Source organism: Equus caballus, chromosome 2 (genome assembly GCF_041296265.1).
Source record: "Equus caballus isolate H_3958 breed thoroughbred chromosome 2, TB-T2T, whole genome shotgun sequence".
NCBI lineage: Eukaryota > Metazoa > Chordata > Mammalia > Perissodactyla > Equidae > Equus > Equus caballus.
Window position 1 is genome coordinate 61,438,195 of NC_091685.1, and position 27,990 is coordinate 61,466,184.

Sequence of the window (27,990 nt, forward strand, 5' to 3'; positions counted from 1 at the left end):
CCTATCAAAGGTTAGGAAATGAGTAAGACTTTCGAAAGAGTCCCTAGTCTCTGTGAGCTCAAACTCCGAATGGAAGGAAAATCGTGCTCAACTAGTTGTGTTTAGGTGAGGATAGTTTAGTGTAGGTGGCAAGATATGATGAATGGTATAAAATAGGATGGACATGGAATAATGGGAGGGTGGGGAAAAGAACTGGAGAAATTGGTGCTGAGAAAAAATCAGAGATGCCTTGTATGATTCTGGATTTCATTTTGCGTTGGGTGCTCTCAGGCTCGGTGGGACGTGGCAGTTTTGTTTATGGAAGGCATAGCTTAAAATTCAGGCAGCTACACCCACACAAGGAATAATAAGCTGCTTTATAACAAGATTCTCTTGCAGTTTCAGGGACTTGGAGGAGACGAGCTGGGCTGCCAAGAAGGAAGACCCAGTAAGGCGCCAGTGCTAAGAGAAAGGCTGAGTTGGGGATTTTGTTGACAGCAAAACCACAGTGGTGACGTGGAAGAAGAACCTTCTTATCTTGTATTAGCAATTACAACATTTATTTATGCACCAAATGTGAGGGCACCCGCCATGCACCAGACAGTGTGCTGGTCACTGGAAAAAGAGGAATGTGGAGCTCTTAGCTTCTTGGAGTCATGCTCAGGTAGAAGGAATGGACAGATAATTACAGTAAAGTGGGAAGCGTGTGACAGCAGAGGTGAATAAAAGAGGTTGTGCTTAATGCTTTAGGGGCTGGGGTCAGGGCAGACTTCACTGAGGAGGTGACATTTAAGCTCACTTTTAGGAGCAAGTGTTGAGGGAAAACGGAGGGAGGTGGAGGGAACATCAAAAGGCAGGGCACAGGTTTGAGAAGGCACACTGCCTTGAGGGGCAAGTGTGTGTGTTGGTGCATGTCTGCACACAGCCCCTAAGCATGGGGATGGGGGCGTGGCTGCCCAGCGATGGGAGGTGAAGCTGCAGAGGAAGTGGGGATCAGAGTCCGATACAGCACCTGGGTAGAGCTCACCCCGCGCGCTCACAGATCTGTTTAGGCGGGTTCTCCAGAACCCAGACCACCTGGAATGCTCTGGAAAGAAGCGTTTCATTAAACAAGTGTCTCATCTAGCCACCACATTTTGCTCTTCCCAGGAACTGGGGGAGCAGTATGGGGAGTCAGGGGCTTTGGGAAGGGGTCGTGAGTGTGGAACAGGCCATCTTACAATGCTTTTTCATGTTTGACATTTAATTTTGTGAAAATTTAGAAAAACCATGGTGAGAAGAGGTTCAAATATTTGGTTCTGGGATAATGATTTGTAACTTTACAGGAAATTTTCATTGAGTGCTTGTCTAAAGAGTGTAAAAAAACAGTGTCTACTAACCAGTCTGTCAGAGCAGAGTGGATGGAAAATCCCCTTTACTTTTCTCCACTGCATCGAGCTGGAAGCGCAGCAAGAAATGCAGAGTGCAGACAGTTCTTTTCCTGGGTCAATTAAAACTATTGATATCTTCTATGTGCCAGATACTCATAGGCTGCAGTCAGAAAGGACAAATCCATTGAAACCTTACATCTTTGGATATTTATGAGTAGAAATGTCAATTATCACGGACTAAGAACCTCATGTGAGTGGCTGTGGAAATAAGACTGATACAAGTAAGACCAAGACACGAGCTCTTGGAGGCTTTTATTACAAAGCAAAACATTCAAGGGCAAATTGGTAAATAACAAGATATAGTGAAATCCATTAAGATCAAACAATTCAGGAGCAGGAAAATATACCAACAATATAAATAATATAATTAGAAGTCATTTTAAGTTAATTTGAATCTCATTATTTACTTGCTTGCCAAATGGTACTTTTCTTGTGGTCTGATAGGACCCGCATCCCCCTGCTGCCCCTCCCCTGGTCCCAGTTGGAACCTGCAGTTGGCTTTCACTGGAAAGAGGGCCCGCCTTAGGCTTCCTCAGACTTGTGACTTCACCCCTTACAGGCTGACGCCAATCCTTGCTGCCATCCGCTCTCTTGGCTCTTAGCACATCACTTAGCTGGAGGAGGAAGTGCTTCCATTTTAGTTTCAAGATGCATGGCTAACCGGAACTTGAATTAATTAACCAGCCAGGAAGCTTGCTACTGCCCCACAGCCTCTTTTTGGGACTTCAGAATTCACGGGAGCGCAGTGAAGGGTGCGTTTTATACCTTCTGGACAGATAACCATCCAAAGTGGCCAGGAGGACCAGATGCAGAGACGCTGGAACATGGGCCCACAGTATCCCCAGGATTATTTTGTATTTATCTGGCTAATCTTTATTGAGCAGGTGTGAGCCAATTAAATAGATTCTTTCTGGGGGCCAGCCTGGGCCAAGTGGTTAAGTTCCCACACTTGACTTTGGTGGCCTGGGTTTGCCAGTTCAGATCCTGCATGTGTTCCTACACTCCACTCATCAAGCCATGCTGTGGCAGTGTCCCACACAGAAGAACTAGAATGACCTGCAACCAGGGTATACAACTATGACTGGGGCTTTGGGGAGGAAAAAAAAAAGAGGAAGATTGGCAATAGATGTCAGCTCAGGACCAATCTCCTCACCAAAAAGCATGCTAAAAATAAATAAATAATAGATTCTTTTTTCATGGCCGTCCCATGGCTTAGATTATGTAAGGATTCTATTGTTTGATGTCAAACAGAGAGGCCCGAAGCTGTGGGACAGCCCAGATGTTTCAGGCATCCTACCCACCTGGGCCACTTTCCAGAGTTGACCCCTGAGAGCTTGCTCCGGACCCGCCTTCTTCCACAGGGATTGTGAAGCAAGAGCATCAGAGCATGTCTTGGAGCGGGAAAGCCAAGGGGTCCCAGGCCTGTTCCATTGTTAGCACCAGGAAGAGAGGTCTTGAAGGCCATCTTAAGTGTGACTAGTTTATCTGACTGGTGAGTCAAGACTCCCCTCTGTTTTTAACTGATTCTGGGAGGCTTGCTCCATGACTCAGTTTCCCCTTCTTTTGGTATATGAGCTCTCCTTTCTTTCATTCCTCCTGCTTGTTCAGTTCATCTCCTCGCTTTCTGCCTCATTATATGGTGGGGGGCCGTCTACAGAGCCCTAAGTCCTTCGGCTCCTTGGGCGCTCTAATCCTAATAGCTTTGCCTGTTCACATCTGCAGGCACCAGCGAACTGCCTCCGCACCTCCCCAAGGCTCCAAATGGGTCCGGGGGGCGTGGCTGTTACAGGGGCGAACTGGGCCCGAGGTTGGGCCATTTTTCCCTCAACAGGCGGCAGCTGCTTCCCCCGCCCCCTAGTTCCCTGTGGCCCGAAGGCACAAAAGGACGTCTCGGGGCCGGTCTCTCATCCCCAGCAGCAGACTACAGCTTCCCTCCTCGCGTGGTGGCGGCCGCAGTCTGCAGTCTGCAGCAGCCGCCCCGGCAGCCTGGCGCCCGCCCGCACGCTCGACTTCCTCCTCGCGGCCTCGCCTCGGGCGCCGCCCTCCCCGCCCCCGGGGAGCCCAGCCGCCCTCTCCGGGGTCGCGGCGAGCCCCCCTCCTTCTCCCCATCCCTCCGCTCGCTGCCATTTGGAGTCTCCGTCGACTCCTGGGCGGAGGCCGAGCGAGACTTCGCGAAGGGCGACAGCGAGGGCGAGGGCGGCGGGGGAGGGCTCGGGCGCCCCTCCCGGGCGGCGCGGCGCCGGCCGGCGGTGCAGTCGCGCGCTCGCCGCCAGCCAAGCCATTGGCTCGGTGCAGTCACCCCACGCGGGCTGCAGCGGCGGCCTCCGCGGATTGGCGCGCGGGCGGGCATCCATCGGGGCGCGCGCGAGCGGGTGCGTGCCGCCCGGGTCGCGCTGAAGCCCCCCGTCTCCGGGCTGGGCTCCCCCTGTCCGTAATGCTCGCCCTTCCATTGTCCCTGCACTGCTGAGGCTGCATTTGGGGCTGCTGCCAGGCCCAGTGCCTGACGCCCCGACCCAAAGAAAGGGCGCGAAAGGCGCGCTCCCCGCTCGGGCGCACGCTCGGACCGCCGCCCTCCGCCGCACACTGCAGCATTTCGCGCTCTCGCGCTGGTCCCCTCCCCTCCTGCGCTCATTTGCATAGCCCGGGCCTGTGGCCAATCAGGACTCGTCTCTCTCGAAGCGGATGGCTTTTGCCTGAGAGGAAAGGGAGTGGCTGGCGGCGCATGCGCCGCGGTGGCCGACTTGAACCGAGGCTTTTATTGCTGTAGTTTATTTCCACCCCCTTCCCTCCTGTTCTCTCTTTCTTTTTTTCCGCCCTAGCTGGGGCTGTGTTGGAGGAGAGGAAGAAAGAGAGACGGAGGATTGCATTTATCCCTTACGTTCCTGGAATTTGCAATCAGCAAGACCAGCTAAGCGGTTGCACCTTTTTCAATCCTGCAAAAAATATCAAGTCTCTTTACTGGCAATTTTTGCTCTAGAGCTGCCCTCTTGAAATTAATTTTTTCCTAGGAGAGAGATGTCTTATCAGGGGAAGAAAAATATCCCACGCATCACGGTGAGTTTGGTATTTGGGAAATCTGCGGTCGGCCAGGAACCTTTTGTGGCACAGAACATCTACGGAATTTTTTAAAAGGAGGGGGAAGAAGAGGGGCCCAACTTTTTTTTTTTTCCCCCCTGTTGCTAAAGAAGGCAATCGTGGTGGTGGGAGATGCAATAATATAGAATTTGTAAGGCACTAAAATAGGAGCCTGAGTGCGTTAAGGTCGTATTAGGTAGCGCGCCAGATCCCCTGTATCCGTTTATTGTCAGAGCGAGATGCTGCAGTGCTGGCCTGCGGGGTGTAAGCAAATGGATGCCAGATTGAATATGCATGGTTGAAGCTCGTATATTGTTCTCCGGGCTGCATGCTGCGAGGCTGGACTCCAGGAGCTGGATGGGGAGATGGGAAATGGATTCTCCCAGTGTCTCCCGCCCTCACCATAAACGGCTTTCTGAAGGCTTCCTCCGGCTCTTTAGAAAAAGCGGGTTTCAGCCTTAGAGGCGTAATGACAGCGCAGAGGGATGCTGAAAAGGGCAGGGTGTACCGGGATGATGTGGAAACGGGAAGGAAAAACAGGGACGCGGTGATGAGCGGGAGAGGAGGGTGGGGGGCCAGTCGTGGGCGTTTTGCTGCCCTGGACTGGTTTTTGGTGGCCTTCTCGGCTTTCTCGAGCCTTCTGCTTTGGGGCTGGGACCCTGGGAGGGCTCTAGGCTAGCTTTCTTGTCTCCTTCTGCCCCTTCTGCAGCCGCGGAGGCGTCTGTGTTGGCGCATACAAAGCGGGCTGGGAGGGTGGGCGTTGGGGACAGCGCCGAGCCGGGCTCGGGGAGGTAATGGCGCTGCGCGACGCGCCGAGCAGATGGCTCGGCCTCGGCCAGACAATGATCGCAGCGGCCGGAGGTGTCGGCGCAGTTCTGGGGCCGGGGGGTGTTAGTTTGTAAATCATGAGAAAAACATCTAAGCGATCTGTTTGCGACGCTTTTGCGATGAACGCAGGTTTTCGCTCACGCCGCTCCCCTGCCCCCACCTCCACCCCCTCCCCATCCTTTCCTGGAAAAATCTCGCCAGTCCTAGTTCTCTACATGTCTGAATGAAATCCCGGGGAGGGAGGAACGCGAGGGAAATTCATTGTTATATAATGATGTGCCGTTACAGTTGACCAGCTGATTGCTGGTGTGGAACCCAGGACTGAGGCAGAGACTGAAAGTATCTTTGACATGTCTCGAGGTTTTTAGGGCTGGATTTGAGGGCGCACTTTTACTCTGGTTGCCTCCTTAGCCACGGGCACCCCGTCTTCCTCTGGATGCACGAGGCACACCCATCCGCAGGCGAGAGGTGTGGGAACAAATGCACAGGAGAGGGGGCGTGTGCTCGGGAGGACTGGCTAGGATGAGCTGGGCTGTTCTACAGCCGGGTGGGTACTGGCTTTTTTTTGAAGGCCAAAGACCCCAAATCCCAAAGGGCCGGACGCAGGGGAACCCAACATTTTGTGTTCTTTGCAGTAGAGGAAGAAGTCCGGGGAGTGGGGGTGGGGAGCAGATTTGCTGCAAGCTTCAAATAATTTGCTGTCTTAGTGAATGAAAAAGGCAGTTTCATTTTGACAGTGTGGGGAAGAAAACATTTAAAAAGCAAACAATCAACAAGACCGACTTTCAAAAGAGCGCCCCCTCTACAGTTTAAAAAATCTGCTTGCATTCTCGTAGGACCTATAGCATTGCTGTCTCTCCCTCCATCACCACGTCCAGCCTCTTATGTAAGAAGCCTTCTGGAAGGCGCTCCACTGAACGGGGCTGTGATGTTTCATTTTTTTCTCGGCATGATGTTGGCTCGGGGATTCGCAGTGATGACGGAGAAAGGTGGCGCAGTGACTAAGGGAGCAGGTGGTGAAGGGCAGGGCTTCACCTTGCCTCCCAGGCAATATTTATTCTGTCAAAGCTGGATATTGGGGGAGAAGGGAGATCTTTATAGATAGAGGAAAGTGCACTGGATCCCGTGACCTTGGGCAAGCTTCGCACCCTCTCTGAGCCTCAGTTGCTTTAAGTGTCATGGGAATAAGAATCTCCACCCACCTCACATATTTGTTTTGCAGCTTTGGTGACGTGTAGATGATAGGATTTTGTGAAGGTCTTTACACTTACCTTATGCAAGTGCAGGAATTGTTGTTGACTGTATATTCCCATTTGACTTTCTAAAGTATCTTTGTACAAAATTAAAATGATCTTACTGTTTTCATTATGTTAGAAAACCAATAAATACTTTCTAAACCCATGGGTGTGCGTTTACATGTAAAAGTGCCTTCTTTTCCTGGATCTCTAATAGTTTATATATTTTTTTAGAGGTTTCCTATAATTTTCTTGTCCTGGTAGGTGCTAAATATAAGTAACCCATGCTGAGAATGTTGTTGGTATCTGAATTTTGAGTTAACTATTGTCAAAAGGAATACCAGCCTTTAAAATGTTTTGCCTGTTAAAAGGGCAATCTGTGGTTCAACTTTGTACGTTGTAACATTGAAACTCAGTCTGGAGTAGCACAGGTGTGGGTGAATCGTTGAACACAGCCATCCCATCAACAGCATTTGGGATAGAGACGAGTCATAATGTAACATTTCTGTTGCATTCCTGGCCCTCATGTGTTGCTTGTTATGTATTTTTTGCACCAATTGAAATCTAACTGCATCAACAATCCATAGTGGTGTTAGATTTTAGAATTTGCCATCTCATCTATTTTATCGTAAAACTTTACCTTTTTCTTAACAGCTTACTTGTTAAAATGGTGCATATTTGAAGTGTTCTTTTCTCTCTGCTACAATTGCTGTGATTTAGCTCAAAGATAAATGCAAATAAGAAGATACTAAATCGAATTGAAACCTCACTATGGTTGAACTAAGTGTGTTTGTGTAGAGTATTCCATGACAACAGACTTTTGGTTAATTTTCCCCGACACAAGCCTTGCCAAGGATTGACTTCCCTATATGTGGGTGTATTTCTTTTTAATGGAATTTAGCCTAAAGCCATTTAAAAAGTATTGTCTTCTTTATCTGAAATGTTTTCACTGCCCTTTAAAGGGAGATTGTTAGACTTTTTTTTTTGGTTGCAGGTCTAATGGGGAGAGAGAGTTTTTGTTTTTTTTTAAAACTAGGATAAGCTTTGAGCTTTGTCAGTATGTTCTGACTCATCAGGTGATGAATAGGTTGCCACAAACAGGTTCATCTTTGTTGCTGAACCTTTCCCAAATTGGCTCATTTTGAGCATCACTTTTGCATAGTGATAATGTGTCCTTAGCTCATTTTTCTTAGTACCAATGTTCTCCATGGCTCAGGTATGTATTGTGACCTTACTGCTTCTTTGTTTCAGAGTGATCGTCTTCTGATCAAAGGAGGTAAAATTGTTAATGATGACCAGTCGTTCTATGCAGACATATACATGGAAGATGGGTTGATCAAGTAAGTGGAACCAATTATATAGACAAATTTGTGTCCCTTCCAGTGTTCTTAGGCATTACCTACAATTCACATACATAGTGTCAAGCTTTAGTGACTTCAGAGAGTGACTAACTTAGGATCTAAGTCCGTTTTGATTGGTGATAATTAGTGAATTTGAAAACCCAGATTTGAAAGTCTCAAATTAAATGCAAAGTCATAATTAAATGCCTACCCATTTCCTTAGGTGTTATATAATTTACTATTTTTAACCCAGGTGACACAATATCTTCTGGTTGTCAGCTCAAATACTTGTTTTGTGGTCTATTGAATATATTAAAGGTTTTCCCAGAATGTGGTTGTTTGGGATGGATTGCCCAGTTGAAGGACAGGAACGTGGAATGCAGCTTCTTCTGTCAACATAGCACATCTGCTTTCTTAATCAAGAATCCAAGTTGTTGGGGCCAGAGGACACCAATTAATTACCAAGTAACATAGACAAATTACTGCCTCACCCCCAGAGAATTTTAGGTTTCAGTCTTCAAGTGGTAACAAACACAAATAAGACTGCTCTTCTGTTTATTGTATATTGTGTTACAAAGGAGAGACAACAGAGCAGTTACTGAATTAGGGTATTTTTGGGTGCTAGAGGGTTAAGTGAGCTGAGTACATACCAGTGTTCTCGTGCCCTTCCGACTGGGACAGCTCACAGGGCTCTGGAGAAAGAGCACATCTGTTTAAAGACAAACACTGCAGCAAATGACATCTTTTAAATAAGCAGCATTCATCAAGTGTGAGCAGCAAGCCAGTCAGAGGAGTGGAAAACCGGGGTGGATGTGTTGGTTGCCTGGAAACTCACACCCTGATTTATGAACCTAAAATAGGTTTTAACGTTTCCACATTTAATGTTTTCTCCATGTGTGTTTGCTTGTGACAGTCTCGGCTCCAGGCTCTCAAATACCATGACTTTCATGTTCCATTTTCCCCCAATTAGAAGGCAGCATGATCTGGTCCAGCGGAAAGACACTGGCCTAGAAGTGAGCAAGACTGTGTGCTATTTTTAGTCGTCACTAATTTGTTTTAGAACTTTATCAACCCGTCCTTGATTACTTTTTCCTTTGGAAAAAAAAACTGGTAGAAAGATGTAGCAAAGATATTTTTAAAAAATTGGAAATGAATCCATATCCCCCAACATAATAAGTATTAATTTTTCTGCTTTTATTATTTGAGTTGCTGATCACCTACTTCCAAATTTATAGTTTCAATCTTAGTGTTCTGTTATTATTATTATTGCTGCTTTGTTTTGTTCTACCCCGACTCTTCCATCTGTTTTCTCTGTATTGGAAAGATAGATGTTATGGAGAAAGTGTAGGCATTTCGTGTAAATATCCTGGGGCCTTGTTATCATTTGATCTTAGGGGTTTTCTGGTAGATAAACCTCTTTGATCGGAGCCTCTGAGGCTTTATTTAAATTTTGTTGTCTAGTATGCTCTGCGTTGCCTCTTAGATGGGGGTAGGGGGCAGGGAGCACACCTATGAATGACAGCAAGTCTGCAGAATGTAGGGAAGGAGAGTTTTTAGCTTGGTGAAAGTGTCTGTCAGATTCCATTTGATTCAAGGATGTTTCATTTACAACCATTATCACCCACCCTGTTTATTTAGGCAAATAGGAGAAAACCTGATTGTACCAGGAGGAGTGAAGACCATTGAAGCCCATTCCAGGATGGTGATCCCTGGAGGGATTGACGTCCATACCCGCTTCCAGATGCCTGACCAGGGAATGACCTCCGCCGATGACTTCTTTCAAGGCACCAAGGCAGCCCTGGCTGGGGGGACCACCATGATCAGTAAGACAGCTTAAATGTGATCATCTTAGTGCTTGGGAACACGGGTCTGTGCTGTTGGATTCTTTCCTTCTTGAAGCTGCTGAAGTGGCAGTGGGCTGATCTACCACATAAGGGGCTGGGGTGGGCCAGCCTTTGTCTCGTCTCCTTCTCCTCATTTTCTGTCCGACTCTGAGTTTTCCAGTTGAACTTGAGAATTTGCTTCTGGAGAACTTGGGCTGGATAAAAGGAGTGGCTCCTTTCTTTTTCTGCTTGAGAGCTTTTGTCTTCCTTAACCCGAAAATGTGATTTGATTGTGGTTACTTTGAAAATAGCATTTGGAGTAATCTTCAAAGCTATTAATGTTGAGCCTTTGCTCGTAAGTACTTGATTTTGATTTTTAAAGAATTCCTGAGGGTGCATCGTGGAATGAGAGTGGAGTGCGGCAAATGATAGGAAGTCAAATGCGGGGGATGCTTCCTGGCTTGCTTTGACATAAATGGATTGGGCAGTCCTGCTTGGAGAAGGACCCACAGATATTGGTTTTTTTTTTTTTTTTTCCTGCTTTGTCTCCCCAAACCCCGCCTGCACACAGCTGTATATCTTAGTTGCAGGTCCTTCTAGTTGTAGGATGTAGGATGCCGCCTCAACGTGGCCTGACGAGCGGTGCCATGTCCGCGCCCAGGATCCGAACCCTGGGCCGCCGCAGCGGAACGCGTGAGCTTAACCACTCAGCCACGGAGCCAGCCCCCACAGATATTGTTAATTGCCATTTAGATATGAAAATTGCCACCACCACCAGCCAGATGCCCTTTATGTGCTGCTCCGAAGGATTTGTGCTTTTCCTTCAGCCAAATCTAAAGTCTGCCTCCTGGGGTCGTAGCACACGTTGCTTGTGAATGGTCAGTTTCCAGTGTGCCCATTGATTGTCCCTTTGACAAATATCATTTTGTTTTTGAGGAGGGAGGCAAGTTGCACACTGGCCCATCAGACACATATTTAAAAAAAATAATACGATTTTTATCCAAGAGTGAAAGTCAATCTACAGTCTGTCATAAAAGCTTACAGTTCAGTTCAGAAGAGGGTCACAGTAGAAAGAACTTATCTATTTGTGCTTTAGAGAAACTAGCTTACTGGTTATTTTTCGGAATGTTGGTCTTTTTAACTGTAACTTGGGTGTCTGCTCTAAGCTTCCTATTTTCTGTCCTACCATCTAGGAGAACCTTGCCCTGCCATCCCCTCCTAGTGTGGGCTCCCTGCGTTTTAAGTCACACACTCAGCTTCTGGTCTTATCTCGGTCCTGGAGGATCAGGGACCGCTCTCTTCTGTTTCAGCATCCTCATCGCTGCCCAGACAGAGCCTCCAGGTTTAGGACTCACTGCCTCATTCTTGCTGCACATATCACCTTCTAATCTAATGGGTGCCCTTCCCAAGGAGGGCCTCCACACGCACCTCGGGACTCTCACCACATGGAGAAGCCCGCCATTTTGTCAGTGGTCTCTGTCTGGCCTCACTTGGCACCAGTGGGCATTTCTGGCCCGCCTCCAGGGCTGGCTGTGGAGCCGCACAGACTGTTTGGGTGTCAGCCTGGAAGGCCAAGTCAAGGTTATAATCTGCCTCAGTTTGGCATTTGTGTGAGGGCCCTGTAGACCCATGCATTGGTCACAGAGTATTAATAATCCACAAGTAATATTTCCCGAGGGAGTGGTCAGTGATGTCTGTCATTGGAGGAATTGCTGGGTGGGAGCCCTCTGTAGTGGAAACGCCCCAACCAGGCATCTGGAGTTCTGGTCTCCCTTCAACACTGACTTGCTGTGTGACCTCGGGCAAGTGTCTTCACTTCTTTGGGCTGCTCATCTGCACAAGGAAGGATGGGCACTGGATGATCCTGGATGTCCTCTCCAGGTCCCACAGGTGCTAGTTCACTGAGCTCCGAGCCAGAGTCTGCCTCTAACCAATGGACTTCGCTCAGCAGATCCACAAAGGGCCTGTTTTCTCTCAGACTTACTCGAAAGACCCCATCGTCTGATTTCTCCTCTTGGGTATTCCTCACACCTGACCCATTCTTTGATCCCTCCTCTGCTTCCATCCCTTTTCTGCTTCCCCTTCTCCATGTGGGCACATCCCTTCCTTCTTGCCGATGCCCTGACTTTCTCTTTGGCCATCTTTCTCAGTGGCTGTGGGCTTCTTCCTCTTCATTCCCGTTGGTTCCTTCTGTACGGGGACAAGAGACGTCTCAACAAGTCCTGCACCTGGCCCAGGGGGCCCGGAATAGTCAGCAGAGCCTTGTGGCAGAGCAGAATGAGGCAGAAGTGAGGAGGCAGACCACCAGCCCTGCTCAGTTGGGCAGAATGCGACTGAATGTTAACGCGGGGTCTCTGATGCACTCGGTTGGGTTAGAGTCAGAGGATTTAATGAACAAACCGCCAGAGAGTGAAAGTAATCAGAGGTGATGGGGATGTGGTCAGAGTTGTCACACCCCCAAATTCCAATACTTTTATGGCCTGAGAAAAATATTAACTACTCTTGCAAATAACTGCTGTGGCTACTGGGCTCTATAGAATTCCCACTAGCCTGCCCTCCCCTCAGGAGACAGTGGTGATAACACGGAGGAGGAAATCGGGATGTTTTTCCCGCTTGCTGCTCGTACATCCTGCATGGCTTCAAGTGAGTGAGCGTCTGGGGCATGCTTTACAGAGGAGGAGCCTTGCAAAGAGGAATAGCTAGCTTCATGTGACTTCGTTGGTACCTACAACCCGCTCCAGTGAGATTGTAGCTTCTTTAATGGGTATCAAGGCCAGAAATAAATGCTTTGGGTGCTTTGAAGAGATTCAAGTGAAAACTTGCAGAAACAAGCCATTGAAGTAAATTGATACGCTGCCCGCACCCCCGTCCTCCCGTCTTTCTGAGCTTCTCCAGGCCAGGTCGCCTGCCCCTGCAGGCGAGTCTTCACCTGTCCCCTGCTGTGTGTTTCTCAGGTCATGGAACCTGGAGGCTTCATTTCTATCTGAAGTGGCACTGGCTGCAGAGGAAAATATAGCCAAATATTCCCAGTTTAAAAATGGGGGTGACACAGCAGCAGCAGAAAATAATATTATTGCCGTCAGACAGAGCTGCCCATTGAGGGATGTACAATGAGATCTTTGTGTGGGGCACCCAGCGCAGGGCAGAGGGAACGCCCTTTGCCCTTTCTGTTCAGTGCTGGGTGGGCAGTGGCTCCAGACGCATCGTGCAGACGGCATCCAGAGCGGCCGAGGGGTCCTAGAGGTGGCAGGGTGGCTGCTTGGGGAAAACCCTTCTGGCCTCCTGGGGGCTTTGTGATCCTCAGAGTTAAGACCCCAGAGTCTCTGGGAAGCATCTGGGGAAGAATGAGGCCAAAGGGAAGGGCCAGTACTTACCCTGTGACTCAGTGCAGGGGGCAGGTGTGGAACACATACCTGCAGCTCTGGTTCCACCGCCTGCCAGCTATGTGACCTTTGCTTTAAGCCTCAGTTGTCTCACTTACAAAATGGGGACACTTGTTACTGAGGTTGAGTGTGGAGGCCCCAGAACAGAAGCTGGCCCGTAGTGAGCATGCAGATGTGGTAGTTATGGTTACTCCATCCCACATTCAGTGCCAGCAGACCCCCGCCTCTGTAGAGACCCCCTCTGGATCCCTACTTTCCCAGCAGAGCCAGAGCAAGGAGGCTCCAGCTGCAGGAGAGTCTGATCTGAACATCTGGGCACAGGGCTTCTCCAAGCAGAGTCAGCAGACTGTGAACCCCCTTGTCACTTGGGGTGCATCTTAAAAATTCAGCTTCCTGGGCCCCACCCAACCTATTGAAGTAGAGAGTTGACCTGAATCTGCATTTTAACTGGCGATTGTAAAGTGCACCTGGGGAGTTGTTTGGAAGTATGGATCTCCGGAGTCCAGGCCAGGTCTGTGGACTCTAGATCCCCGAGGATCAGAAAGCATGGGTCAGAGAAGAGAGCCTGACTGATTTCTGCTACCCTGAGCTCATGGCTTTCCCTGAGGGTGTGGAGGCCTGAGCACCACACGCCCAGGAGGACTTCCTCCCCGCCCCCGGGGTGCTGCCGTCAGGCAGAGATCAGTCAGGCAGAGATCAGGATCTGCCTGAGCACAGAGAGGCGAGGACAGGCCACTGCTGCAGTGCTGGAAGGGCCCCTGTCTCCTCCACTCTGGACCTGTCACACACTGTTACATGGGGCTCTCCGGATGTGCCTCGGGTTCCTCCATCCAGCCATCCCCATTCAGAGGCACCGTCCTCCCCCGCACTCCTGGGTCTCTTCCAGAACCCAGTCCCAGGAGGGCTGCCCTCATGTCATGCTGGCTTGGATCTGCACTCACCCTGTGCTGAATTGAGTTCATTTTGTCTCAGTCTTATCTCTTGCGCCCGCTCCTTTACTGCCACTGATTCAGACCTTTGTCATCTCTACTGGATTTTTGCCCCAGCCTTCTCAGGGCTCTCACTGCCCCTGACATCCTGCCTCTGCGGCCCACAGCCTCCTGGCAGCCCAGCTTTTTCTCCAGCACAGTGGTGATCTCCCTCTTGCTTGGAGAATGCAGCCCAAGCGGCAGAGCCCTCCGTGATGGGGCCCCGTCCTGCTGCCCAGACTGATGTAGTCAGCTCAGCCAGGAATGCCCTGCCCTTCTTTTTTCTGCCTCTGAGAATCTTCGTACCCTTCGAGGCCCAGCTGAGGTGCCACCTCTGGCCTGAAGCCCCTGCTCAGCCCCCTTCATTGTCGTCTGTGACCTCTTCTTTGCACTTCGGCAAACACTGGGTTTTTATCCCGTGGCCCTTATGACATTCATCCTGTGTTACAGCTTGATCAAGTCCCCTGTGTCCCTTTCGTTTTAGTATTCCCCACCCCCCCAGCAGGGTTTCCCTCCTGAGGCACTCCATTAATGCCTGCTGTTGAATGAATGAATGAATGAATGGATATGCTAATGGGACTTGGTTTCCTGCTCCATCTGAGTGTGATGTCAGAGGACTGAGCATCCTGGGGTGGGAGGAGGATTTACATGTCTGTTAATTGTGTTCATTTCGACCCACGCAGCTGTCTCTTCAGCAGCCCCCTGTTTCTGCTGCCCCAGCCCCTGAGTCACTGGTCAGCCAGTCGACTGTCTCGGTAGTTGGGGGAGGAGACAGGAGGGGAAAGCCCAGATCCTCGGGGTCGCCCTGAGGTCTTGCATGGGGACAGCCCCCTTGTCTGGATTGTTCTTTCAGAAGGAGGTGGGGACAGCAGCTCCTGCGTGGGTCCTCCTGTGAGAGAGCTTGCTCCCTGAGTCGCAGCGTCAGATCTGTGGAGAAGTGGCCCCAAGAACCATGGCTGACCCAGTGGTCATTCCCCAAAACCCCTTGGGCTTGTCCCAGCCAGAGAGCCCGCCTGGGCGGCAGGAGGCCTGGGATAAAGGCAAGGTGGCTTCCCACGGCCCTGCGGGCGGGACTTTCCTGAGGCTATGTGGCTCCGAGTGTCACTGTGGTACATCCACTGCTTGTCATTTTTTCATCCATGTGACGTTTGGGTTTGCTCCCGGCTTCTGAAGAGTCCACGTGTGAACACACACACACTATAATATGAATGTCTGTAACTGATACTTTGATTATTCCCTTTGCATCATCCATTTGACTCGGGCTAAAAAGTGTTTACCAAAAAGCCCGACCACATCAGACTCAAGTTTCAAAGTCCAGGACCAAAGTTGTCGCCACAGAATCTGCCTGTGGCCTGGCGATTAGAAAGCCACGTTATCCAATGGTCTGTCAGCGTGGGCTCTTTCTGTCCGCTTCTCCTCGCGTCTCCCCAGGCCCCACATAAGCGAGCTCACACGTTTCGCCTAAGGACATGAGTGCCTTCTGCAAGCAGAACACCGTGGGATGGCCTGCTGAGGTATCACTGTGCAGATCTTGGTCACGAATGACTGGACCAGAAGGATCCGTTCACTCCTTGGGACAGTTTGGACTCATCACCTAAGATGTGGTGCTGAGCAGGATGGAGGAAGAGAGTGCAAAAGCTGAAGCATCCTGAGAAACCAGCACAGCACTTCGCCAAGGTCCAGCGCATATGCTTTACTAAATGCTTTTCTCATGAAGGAGACCACTGGGTTGGGCTCGACCAGCCAGCCTCATGGCCTGGTGGGGTTTAGGGTCTGCTAGGCCTTTCTAGAAGCAGGGACACTCCTGTTTGGATCCCCAGGCCCTATTTCATGGACGTTGTGGCAGTTACCCGCATCTACCCAGGGGTTTCTTGCCTGGCTTGTGGCCCTGAGAGCTGGCAGTTATGGTTTGGACATCACCCCAGCCCTCGAAGAGGGTGGGCCTTCTTCTCTTCAGAAGGCATCTGCATCTTCCCCGATTCAGTTCTGCCTCTGCCTGTGGGTGTTGTGTGCAGAGCTGGGAGAGTCTCAGTAATCGATGCTTCCACAGCATCTGTGACTTTCCATAGGAGTGGGATGTTCAAACTGTTTGGAACTTCCTGTCAGTCCTGTGGCCGAGAGTGACAGCTTGAGCCAGGAGTAGTGATGGGCAAGTGGAAATGCTGGCCTCCAGCAAGGCCTTTCTAGCCTTTGGATGTGAGGGACAGGCTTTCAGTGGTCAGCCTCCTGTGGGCTCAGGGTTCCCTGGGGCTAGATAAGAGCCTGCATGACACACATGTGTCCAAAGAAACCCTTGTTCTGTGTCCTGGCTGAGTGAGCTGGGCAAAGACTTCTGGAGTGCATGGATCAGGCCCTGTCAGGTTTTTTTTTTTTTTTTAGGAAGATTAGCCCTGAGCTAACTACTGCCAATCTTCCTCTTTTTGCTGGGGAAGACTGGCCCTGAGCTAACATCCATGCCCAACTTCCTCTATTTTATACGTGAGATGCCTACCACAGCATGGCTTTTGCCAAGCAGTGCTGTGTCCGCACCCTGGATCCGAATCAGTGAACCCCAGGCTGCCGAGAAGTGGAATGTGTGCGCTTAACCACTGCGCCACCAGGCTGGCCCCAAGCCCTGTCAGTTTTTCTGTGGCCCTCAGTGTACATGGAAGCTGCCTGTGCTGGCTGCCCGATAAGCAGCTGGATGAGTCTGTACCAGAGCCTCGACCCCATTGCTCCTCTGCTCTTGATAGTTTTGACGTCGTTGTTCTGGGGCCACCCTTTTCTCATGTGAAATCTTCCACGGGACCCCCTACCTGCCAGAGAAGCCTGATGTGAGCAGGGCTGCTCTGGCTGGAAAGGTGGGCTGTGGGAGAGCCCCGACCCTCCCCGCCTCTCTCCCTGTTCTTCCCGTCTTGGCAGCCCCTCTGCCTCTGGGGAATCCTAGGGCTTGAGGAAGTGCGCTCTTCCATGTCTGCCTTCCCCATTGCTTACCTTCCCTCGAAACCATGGCAACATCACTGGTCCCTGCACAGCTTCCATGCTGAGTTGTAGGGGAAGGAGGTATTTAGTAAGAAGGGACATCCCCGCTTAGTCACTTCAGAAAGCTCCTGACCACACTGTACATTTTCAGTGGTTTTGTTTGACATTGCTTCTGTTCAAGACGGGAACCAGGACAGTGCACTCCTTTCGCTTTACTTGCCTAGGTTTGCATTGGTTTGCTTTGCTTTTCATGGGAACCCATAATAGATGAATAGTCTATCCTTCTTTAAAAAATTAATGGTACACAGTGTTTTAAAGGGGAAAATGACTGTCTGAGGGAGTCGTTGGCCAAGGGATTTGCGTTTTCCTACCTACTCTCATACCTCTGGCCCCAAATCACTCCATTTGGGCCCTCTCGCCTCCTTTCCCCGTTTTCGTCTTTGAGAAGACCTCGCTATTTCTAGGGAAATGGTTATTTATCTCTTTGGGTTTTGAGGCCTCCATCTCTGAGTTGCTGCTGCTGTTAGGTGAAGCCATTTACCCAGATTCCTTGCTTTGAGTCCATCTTAGCTGCCGTGGTTAATGATTCAGGGGAATTATAGTGAGTAGAAATTAGAGTTCTTTCTGGTTAACCCATTTGGGAGGCAGCTTTCTTTAAATGTGAATAAATGTTCCCCTAATGATAGAGAAGATGCAGCGGGGGGTTGGGTCTCTGGCTGAGGCTGACTATCTGGGGAAGGGAATCTGGCAATGAGCCAGGGCAGTAGTTACCAACTCTGACTGCAGGCTAGAACCCCCGGGAGAGTTTTCACAAAATACAGAGAGCAGATCTTCTGACTTAATTATTTTAGGTGGACCTGCGCAGGGGTAGTTTTTAAAGCTTCTAGGTGATGGGCAGGGTTAAGAACCATGGACCTACGTGCTTGTCCCACAGTTGGACTTCTGCTGAAACTGAACGAATGTCAGCCAAGGTTTTCCAAAAGCTAGAGGTGCCCTTTGCCCCTGACTCCCTGCTGTATCCTGTCCTCTTTGTGGCAGTCGCGACCTGGGGTGGGTGGATTCTGTAGCCACGGGCCTTCTGAAAGCTTATGCAACAGGGTGAGGCTGAGCTAACGTCATCAAAAAGGGCCTCCTACTCCTTCAGTTGTTGTCGTTGGTGTCCTGGAAGATTTTACTTGGCTAACACCCTAATAGGGCACTGGTTAGGACTTGGAGGAAGTGGGGTAAGAGGCGAGGAGCAGGAAGAGGGCCAGGTGGTGGGGTGAGAGGGAGTGCTGGAGGCAGAGTGGAGCTGGAGTATGACCTGCTGTCCCCAGCCCTGTGGGCCACCTGCTGTGCTGGTTTCCCTGAGAAAACCCTACTGTCTTTAGGTTGAATCAATAGTGTTTATGACCTAATCTCCCTCTAATGATAGGTCAGAACTGGAATCCTTCTTTGTGGGGAGCCTGTGAGGGAAAAATCAAAAGAGCCTGGTAATAACATGGAATCATGGACTCTTAAGGCAACCATTTGGGTCTTCCTTCGCAGCCTCCCTCCCCTAGCTGAGTGAAATTCACTCACTGCTTCAGAGGACAAGACTGCAAGTAACACCACAGGGCGGGGATGGGCCAGCCCCAGGGATCAGAAGATCTCAGTCTAATTCCCCTTTCTAATACTTTCTGTTTGAGTGCAGTCGTCTGATCTATTTCTAGATGGAATTTCCACATCTGTAAAATGGAGACAGTAGATTCCTATTGCTTAGCGTTGTGTGAAAAGTGAGTGAGATTGTTCGTGCCATACTAATTAAAAATGATTATTGTGACACTTTTGGTACATGTGTGAATCAATCAATCTCCATCTGTCAATTATCTATCTAATCTATCATCTATCTAGTCTATATATCTAGCTGTCTAATCTATTATCTACCTGTTATCTGTCTAAAAATATATCATCTGTCTAATCTATATCCATGTATCTGTCTATCTTTGGGCAGCTGGGCCTCTCCTGATCTAAGGACACAGTCATGTGACAGCTGACTTCAGGTGGGTTGTGTCTCTGTGCTGCCACTTGGTGAGGTCAGGAAGAGAGTTCAAGGCTTGTTTCATCTTCAAGCCCATGTGATAGAGTTTCTATTTTGAACATAGCAGGAAAAACAACTACGTATAAGAAGCCCTTTAAAATGGCTTCTTATACCAAAAAACTAAATTTTACTTTTCGCTTTTTTTTTTTCCCCTCCAAATAATGGCAGGAAAATTTGGGGCCTGAATTTCTTGACAACACACCCTGGCCTGCAGATGCAAAGCAATGTCACCAGGAAACAGCTCCTCAAGTCAATAACCCTTTCTAGATTTGAATTTTCAGCCAAAAAAGGAATTCAAATGAGGCCAACTTTATAATTGGTTGTTATTGTGCTCTTGAAGCCCGGACCCCTCAGTCTCTCTTGTGGATTCATTACAATCTCGTTAGGCAGTTTGCATTCCTCACTAACCTGCCTCACATTCACCTTCCTACAGCCCTGCAGCTCCACGAGCTTCCAGTGCATCGCCTGGGGTCATTCCTCTGGCAGCATTAGTGGCAAATTCTTCCCCAGTGGGTGTTTCGGCTAAGGAAGCATTTAGTCATATGGAGCCTAACATTCAGAGCAGTGTGGCGGGAGAGTCCTGGCAGCACTGGGAGCTCGCTCCTCCCTGGGCGGGTGGGGTGAGTGACTCATTCCTCTTTCGTGGCATCAAATGAAGGGACTGCCTTGGACCCCTCGGAGATGAAAGCGCCGGTCCCTGACCCAGGATTGACCAGTTCTGACAGACAAACAGCTGCCTTTTCTTCGACATGCACGTCTCATGCTCCTTTCCTTCAGCTGGGAGTCCTTATGATTGTTATTTGTGTGCTTTTTTTGCCTTGGTTATAAGCTGCACAAATCATGAGGGATAAAAAAGCAGGCAGAACAGATATGTAGTTAAGGCAAGAAGAGAGTCTAGTTAGAAAATGATGCCTTGAGGGGTTGATAGATATGTTGGGGCCACTCTCAGCCCAGGAGAAGGCGGTGGACTTCGTGTCTCAGAGGAAATGCAATTTTTGCTTCAGAGTTTTAAATGCAAACCTGACAGAGTACAGCAGCTCAGGCATGGTATTGGTGGTGTGTTTTAAGCGTCATTTTACATAATTAGTTGCGGGCTTCAGCCCTGTAGGTAGGATGGGCATTTAAGTCATTGTCCAAATGGGTGTACTTTTAAGAGTGAAAGGGGGTGCTACTAATTGTTACCCCAGGACAATAACGTAAACTGGGGCTGTCTCAGGTACATTTAGATGTCTGTGGCTCTTCCTCTAAGGGGCTTGCATTCACTTCTCTTGTTCTCTGATGAGCTCTGAAAGGGAATGACCCAGTGGCTGCTTTCTGGATCCTTCCACTGACCTGCAAGGCATCGTAGGGAGGAGCTGCATGACGCCGTCTGTTGCACACAAGATGGTAATTTGGAGGGAGTAGGTAGCGGATATCATTTATTGGGGCTCTGTGCCACACAAGCCCTGTACACACCATTTCTAATCCTTATCAACCTGAAGAGAGGTGGGCTTATCCTCTTGCCATAAATGAGGAAATGGGAAGCCCAGAGAAGCCACGGAGCTTGCCAGTGTCGGGCCTGGGATTCTGATCCAAGCCTCCGGGCTAACGGCACTCACAGACCACAGAATAAAGGAGTACTCTGTGCTTTTTGACAATGAAAAAGTGTGCTCGTGAATGCTGCTCTGTGCCCAGCTTGTGCCAGGTGCTTTGCAAACATCCCAGATGCGGCCCCCACCTGGAGTTTGCAGTCAGGCGTGGAGCTAATATCCATCCCCCAAAAACAGAAAGATTTTGGTGTTCAAGCTTTATCTTGCTCTTCCATCCAACTTTTATTTAAAAGTATTTTTTCTGTCATATAAAGGGAGAAAGTGATCAGAAAGCGAACGTCTCTCACTAAACAGGAGGCTGTGCCCAGTAGGGGCAGATGCTCACCAAGATGGTGTGTTGAGCATCTCTGGTCTCCCAACAGCAGCACGGGATTGATGACCTAGATTTCCCCCTGCATCACAGCCGGGATTTGGAGGGCAATGGGGAGGAGTAACTGATGCCATGCATTCATCCGCTGAGCTTAATCCTCTTCTGGGAGGCCAGGGGCCCTTTTCCATGCAGGGCCAGAGTGTGCTGAGTTCCGTCACACAAGCTGCTTCACGGGTCTTCTTGCCCTTGCCTGGGTCTCATCTTTCCTCATCCCTCTGAGGCACTTTGGCGTGGCCCCTGTGAGGTTCATTAGGCTCAGCTCTTCGCCAGTCTGGCTGGGAGACACCTGAGGCAGATGCCATTTTTTGAGGAGGAGCAGGGACAAGGGAGAAAAAGCAAACGATTTCTCAGCGTTGGGTTTGCTGTTCTGCACATTGTTTTCTCCTTCATGGAGATAATCCAAGGAGCAGCATGAGGTGTAATGGAAAGAATTTGAGGCCTGCACTTCTTGACGACAACTTCATGGAGCCGGGAATCAGGAGACCTTAATTCTGTTCTTGACTCTGCTACGTATTAGCTCAGGCCAGTTGCCCCACATCTCTGTCTTGGTTTTATCAATTGTCAGAAGGGCCTGGATCAGCTTCTCTCACCTAATAGGGTGGCCGTGAGGATTCGGTGAGATGGTGGGTGCGACGGGCCGCGGGTAGGCTGCAAAGGAGGGAGGAGCAGGCGCTCCAGACCGGTTTTGCTCCTGATACCTTTCTATCATGACCCCTGGATACTGGGACGTTTGAAGGGGTAAATTTATTTATGTATTTATTTTTGGTGAGGAATATTGGCCCTGAGCTAACATTTATTGCCAATCTTCTCTTTTTGCTTGAGGAAGATTATCCCTGAGCTAACATCACTCCAGTCTTTCTCTATCTTTTTTTTTTTTGAGGAAGATTAGCCCTGACGTAACATCTGCTGCCAATCCTCTTTTTTGGGCTGAGGAAGATTGGTCCTGAGCTAACATCCATGCCCATCTTCCTCTGCTTAATATGTGGGACACCTGTCACAGCATGGCTTGCCAAGTGGTACCATGTCCACACCCGGAATCTGAACTGGCGAACCCCAGGCCACTGAAGTGGAACGTGTGAACTTAACCACTGTGCCACTGGGCCGGCCCCAATCTTCCTCTATCTTGTATGTGGCTTGATTTTGTGTGTAGGTCTGCGCCCAGGATCCAAACCCACGAACCCTGGGCTGTGGAAGCAGCTCACGGCCAGCCCCAGGGGTAAATTTATTTTTGGTGATAGACTTCAGCAACCCTCTCATTTCATCATCCATCCTTTTTCTTATTCTTCTTTCATCAGGAGTCAATTAAATGGTCAGCATGGCTCTGGAATGGCCTTTTATTTGATGTTACGGTGGCCCGTCCTCACCGTCGCCTGAATTTCTTTTCTTGCCGAAGGCTTTCAGCTGTTTATTGGAGAGTTTTCTCCCCCAGCCCCATAAAAACGTATTTTCCATCTTACTTTGGAAAAGGAAGATTCATTTGCTGAATTTTATATTCTGCATAGCAGGAGATTCAAGATAGCTGATCATTTTCTATCTTTATATTATAGAAAAAGGTGCTTTTAAATAAAGGTCGACTTGAAGGGTAGGTAAAGCTTCAGCACCAAAATCTGTATTACTGGGGGTGGCTGTTTGCCTGACTGGGCCCCAGGTGAGGCTGTGTCTCACGTTTGGAGATTGTTTATTGCAATCTCCTCATTTTGCAGTGGAGAAACTAATGCCCAGGGGCTGGTGTGACCTTGGGGGCAGGACTGAGGCCACTTCTGTGCCCTTTCTCCCATAATGCACCTTCCTATCTGTACTAGTGCGCTATGTGCATTTCAGCTCACTCCCCACAGTGAGTGCTGGTGATGCAAACAGAAGCTTTTCCACTGTGCAAAAACTCATCGTTGAGAAAAAGCTTACCTTCCAGAGAATAGCTGAAGAAGATGATGTCATCCTTCTTTGTGGTGAAATGTGAGTTTTCATTAAATGGGAAGGCCTCTTCATGAAGACAGACTGGAAAAGCTGATAAATAAAAAGAAATAGGTTCTCCTATGTAGGGGCATGGAAAGTTCTTAACTCAACCGTATTCTCTAGTTTCTTTGGCTTGTGCAAATGGACATTTGACTTTTATGTCTTAGTTCTGAGAGAGTCGGATGATCCAGAAACCACGTTCTGTGCAGCATTTCTGCTTCTCTGACATAAAGCCCCTTTTCCATTGTCTCCTTGCCAGTAAAGGTGGCCTCTAGCGACCGATAGGTTTTCCCACCCATGATTGTGCCAGGAAGTGTTATTTCCTGATTGTTTTCCCTCTTCCCGTATTGGCTCAGTCCTTTCTTTCTCTCATTCTCTGTCTTTAAGTCAGTTTGCAAAAAACAGCCTATTCTTGCTTGTTCTTAGGAATTTCATCAAGAAAAGATGCTGAGTAATAGAGTATTCTCAGCCGAGGCTTCGTTCACTCATTCATTATGTATGTGCACGTGTTTATGTGTTGGCTTATACAAACTATATAGACTCTTCAAAAATTTATATGTCATTTATATACCATAAAATTCATTCTTCTAAAGTGTACAATTCAGTGGGTTTTTAGTGTATTCACAGAATTCTGCAACTATCACTACTGTCTAATTTCAGAACCTTCTTACCACCCCAAAAAGAAGCTCCATACCAATTAGCAGCTGCTCCCCAGTCGCCAGCCCATGCCAAACACTAATCTACTTTCTGCCTCTATAGGTTTGTCTATTCTGGACATTTCAGATAAATGGACTCATACAATATATGGCTTTTTGTCTCTGTCTGCTTTTGCTGGGCATAATGTTTTCAAGGCTCATGCATGTTGTAGTGTGCGTCAATACTTCATTCCTTTTTATGGCTGAATAATATGTTGTATGGATGTACTACATTTTACTTATCCATTGGTCAGTTAATGGCATTTGGGTTGTGTCTACTTTTTGGCTTTTATCAATGAATGATCATTCTGGACAAGTTTTTGTGTGGATGTATGTTTTCAATTCTCTTGGGTATATATCCAGGAATGGAATTGCTGGGTCATTTGGTAATGCTATCTTTAACATTTTGAGGACCTGCTGTACTCTTTTCTGTAGAGGCTGCACCATTTTTCATCCCCACCAGCAGTGGGGTCCAGTTTTTCTACATCCTTGTCAACACTTGTTGTTGTCTGTTATTTTGATTACAGCCGTCCCTGGGGGTGTGAGGTGGTATCTCATTGTGATTTTCATTTTAGGCTTTATTTTAAGGCCAGTCCACTCCTTCACTGACTCTTAGTCAAACTTCTCTTGATCTGTGATGTGAGAACTAGGTTTTGAGTATGTTTTCCTGACCCTGCAAGGGGACATCTGATGTGAAATGTACAAGGATGTTCATAGAGATGAGAAAGAATAATTGAAATCAAGGACACCCCAGAAAAGCAGGACTCTCAGCTCTCCCACCCGACAGCCCCTGGAGCCCTCTCCCTGGGGTTCCCTATTCCTGGCTGGCTGGAATGGCTGCCTCTGGCCCCTCTGGATTTGCTCCCCTCTCACCGTGGGGCCCAGAGTGAGTTCTGTTTTGCTGCCTTTTTTTGACCATCTTTCATTCTGCTTTATGGTGGGGTGGGCAGGTTAATGGTCCTGTTCCAGGGAGGGAACTTGGCAGAGGCCCTGTAGTTAAGTGTACCTCTTCTAGGCACACTTTCTGTAGCTCGCCAGGCCTGGGCCTTCTTGGCCGAGTACTGGTGCTCTCCCAGGCCAGTCCATTCTTGCCTCCGATGGCCATGCTCCCTCTCCATAGGTGAGAGTACTAAGACTAGTTACATTCTGCATTTGTGGTTACAGGCCCCTTTACTCACAGCTGCCCTCTCCTAGGACCCTCGCTCTCACTCTGTGAGATAGATAGGGCAGGAAATATCCCCCACTTCCCATAAGGAAACTGCAGAATTGAAAGGTTAAGGACTTGCCCAAGGACACCCAGCTAATATGAAGCCGAATGGGGACTGAAGCCCTGGTTGTTTGTCTCCGTGGCCAGTACTGATCCTGCTTGGCATGTTGCTGAGTATCTATCATCAGGGGCCATCAGGCACGAAGCGTGGTTTCAGGACATGCGCTGGATTTGAGGGTGACGCCATCCTTGCTTTCCACATGTTTCTGATCTAACAGTGCTGAGCGCCTACTAGAACTGAGAATACATATTGTGCCAGGTGGGGGAGGCTGCATGGTTGTGGGCTGATGGCGGGTGATAACGAGAAGAAAGGATGTGGTCACTTTCCCAGTGTCATCATAGCCATTGCCCTGTGTAAGCAAATTTAGTTACCTCTGTGGTTTCCACAGCTAAGAAACCCTGTTCATTCATCCAGCCATTCATCCTCTCAGCTGATGTTTATTAGGCCACGTGGTAGGTACCAATGTAGGCATTAGAAGTGCAGATATGGCCCCTGTTCGCAAAGAATTTGCAGGCTGTTGGGGAGGAACCTTCTTTTCGAGGGAGTCAGTTCCTGGAGGGCAGGAGCAGGGCATTGAAGTGAAGCCTTTGTTGTGCGAGGACCATCGCAGGAGTGTGCCCTAGGGGCAGGGGGTGTGCCAGGGCTGTGCTGTGGCGGGAAGGGGCCTTGGGCTGGATTTGGCCATACATGGTTGGTCCTACCTTTACCGCACACCAGCTGGGCAAGTATTTTTCATTTCTCTGAGTCGCAGTTTTCGTTCTTTTCTTTCCTTCCTTCCTCTTTATTTTTTTAAATTGTGATAATATATACATAAACTAAAATTTACCTTCTTAACCATTTTTTTTTCTTTTAAAGATTTTACTTTTTTCCTTTTTCTCCCCAAAGCCCCCCGGTATATAGTTGTATATTCTTTGTTGTGGGTCCTTCTAGTTGTGGCATGTGGGACGTTGCCTCAGCGTGGTTTGATGAGTAGCGCCATGTCCGCACCTGGGATTCGAACCAACAAAACACTGGGCCACCTGCAGCGGAGTGCGCAAACTTAACCACTCGGCCACGGGGCCAGCCCCCTTCTTAACCATTTTTAAGTGTACAGTTTAATGGCATTAAGTACGTTCACATTGTTGTTCAACCATCACCCCTGTCCATCTCCAGAGCTTTTTCATCTTCCCAAACTAAAACTCTCCCCATTAAACAAGAACTCTCCATACCTGCTCTCCCCCCAGCCCCTGGCAACCACCGTTCTACCTTCTGTCTCTATGGCTTTGGCTATCTTAGGGACCTCAGATCAGTAGAATCATACAGTATCTGTCCTTTCATCACTGGCTCCTTTCACTTAGCGTAATGTCTTCCAAGTTTGTCTATGTTGCAGCGTGTGTCAGAATTTCATTCCTTTTTAAGGCTGAATCATATTCGTTGTATCTACATACCACGTTTTTAAATCTACTCACCTGTGAATGGACACTTTTGGCCATTGTGAATCGTGCTGCTGTGAACAGGGGTGTACAAATATCTGTTTGAGTCCTTGCTTTCAATTCTGTTGGATAGACATGCAGAGGTGGAATTGCTGAATCATACGATGCTTCTGAGCCACAGTTTTCTGATCTGTAATACGATGTTTCAAGGTTACTCTGCGGCTTAAATTTGATAGAGTAGCCAGAGTATTGAGTATGTGCCTGGCACATGATGAATGTTTTAAGTCCCTTCCTGAAAGGCCCCTTCCATCCTCTCCTGAAAAATTTACCCTTTAAAACAAAAGCACTTTTTACTATTTTGATGAAAAATACCTCTTTAAGGGTAGTGCCTATTTCCCTCTAAGTGAAGGGAATGGAACATAATTTAAGCCTTCCTTGGTGATTCATGCTATTATTGTGAAGCTATGTTATAGCACTATGCTTACCTTCAAAGTGTTGGGTTTTTAACAACTTCCTCAAATGGTCTCTGGCTATTGGGAATATTTGTCTCCATTTTATCATTTTCCGGCCTCCTCCCTTCCTGTCCTCTCTCACTTCTTAGAGCTGTTAGTGCACCTGACTGTGGTTGCCACCCTCCGCCGTTTAAGTTCACAACTTCGTCTTCCTTGGCTGAGATGTCTCAGGTGGCTGAGCTCTTCAGCATGATGTGGAAGGAGGAAGAGAAGGGCCCTGAGTGAGAATCTGTAACCACCCCTCCCTGAGAACAGTTTGTTTTGACTGAATGGAGGTCTTTTTTGGCAATTTTATGGAGTTTGAGTGAGAAATCAGATGGCCAGATTTGGATAGTGAGGTGTCATTGTGTCCCAGAAAGTCGTGCCAAGGAGGAGGAGAAACCAGGTGAGTGCTCTGCCAGGTCCGAAGGGCAAGTGGACAGCTTCCATCTGGGTAGTCTCAGAAGCCTCCCTGGAGGAGGAGGAAATGCACCCAGTTGGGGAAGGAGGAGGAGAAGGAATGCCTGGGAGAACCTGCCTTCCTCCTCTTGAGAGAGTCAGATGAAGTACAGAGCTGGGAAATCAGCTGTGGGCTGCCTGTCAGGCTCCATGGCTGCCATGTTTTGAACACTTCTTTACTGCAGGACTAATGAAAAGTCTGACGTCTGGCCATCTTCAGCCTAATCCCTGCCCTGTCAAGTCTTGGATTTACTGTAGGAAATATTAGCACTGTCTTCATTTGGTCTGTTTTAGTATCCAATATCGTATGTGTTTCTCAAAGGCGTTTTGTTCAGTTCTGGAAAATGCGTAGCAACTGCTCTCCCTTTGCCTTGAACTTCTGTTTTGTGTCAGATCCCCAGGCCGTGGAACTTGGGCTGCAGCACCAGGGCCGGCCCACAGTCATCGTGTCTACTCCCTGATGAGTAAGGGACCAGAATGCCAGTTACTGTCACTGTTATTTAACATTGTTCTGTGAGTCCTAGCCAGTGTAATAAGACAAGAAAAATAAGAAGTAAAAATATTGGAAAGTAAAAACAAAATGATTGCTGTTCATTAGATGGTTTACCTTAAATATGCAAAAGAATTGACTAAAGAAAATCATGGATCAAAGAAGAAAGCTTCTTAAGATGA

At 48.5% G+C, this 27,990-nt stretch overlaps 1 protein-coding gene across 2 annotated transcripts in view; it reads left to right on the forward strand.

Moving 5' to 3' along the window:
• The window catches only part of DPYSL2 (dihydropyrimidinase like 2), a 127,268-nt gene that overhangs the window by 55,225 nt on the left and 44,053 nt on the right, over positions 1-27,990 (forward strand). Inside the window, exons 1-3 of one of the 2 annotated variants that reach the window (XM_003364471.5) lie at positions 3,658-4,463; positions 7,799-7,887; positions 9,526-9,710. In XM_003364471.5, the coding sequence (XP_003364519.1) occupies positions 4,425-4,463; positions 7,799-7,887; positions 9,526-9,710 (313 nt within the window). In that variant the 5' untranslated portion in view covers positions 3,658-4,424. Of the gene's footprint in view, positions 1-3,657; positions 4,464-7,798; positions 7,888-9,525; positions 9,711-27,990 lie in introns of those variants that run through there. The other variant, XM_001494490.7, reaches the window with a different exon arrangement.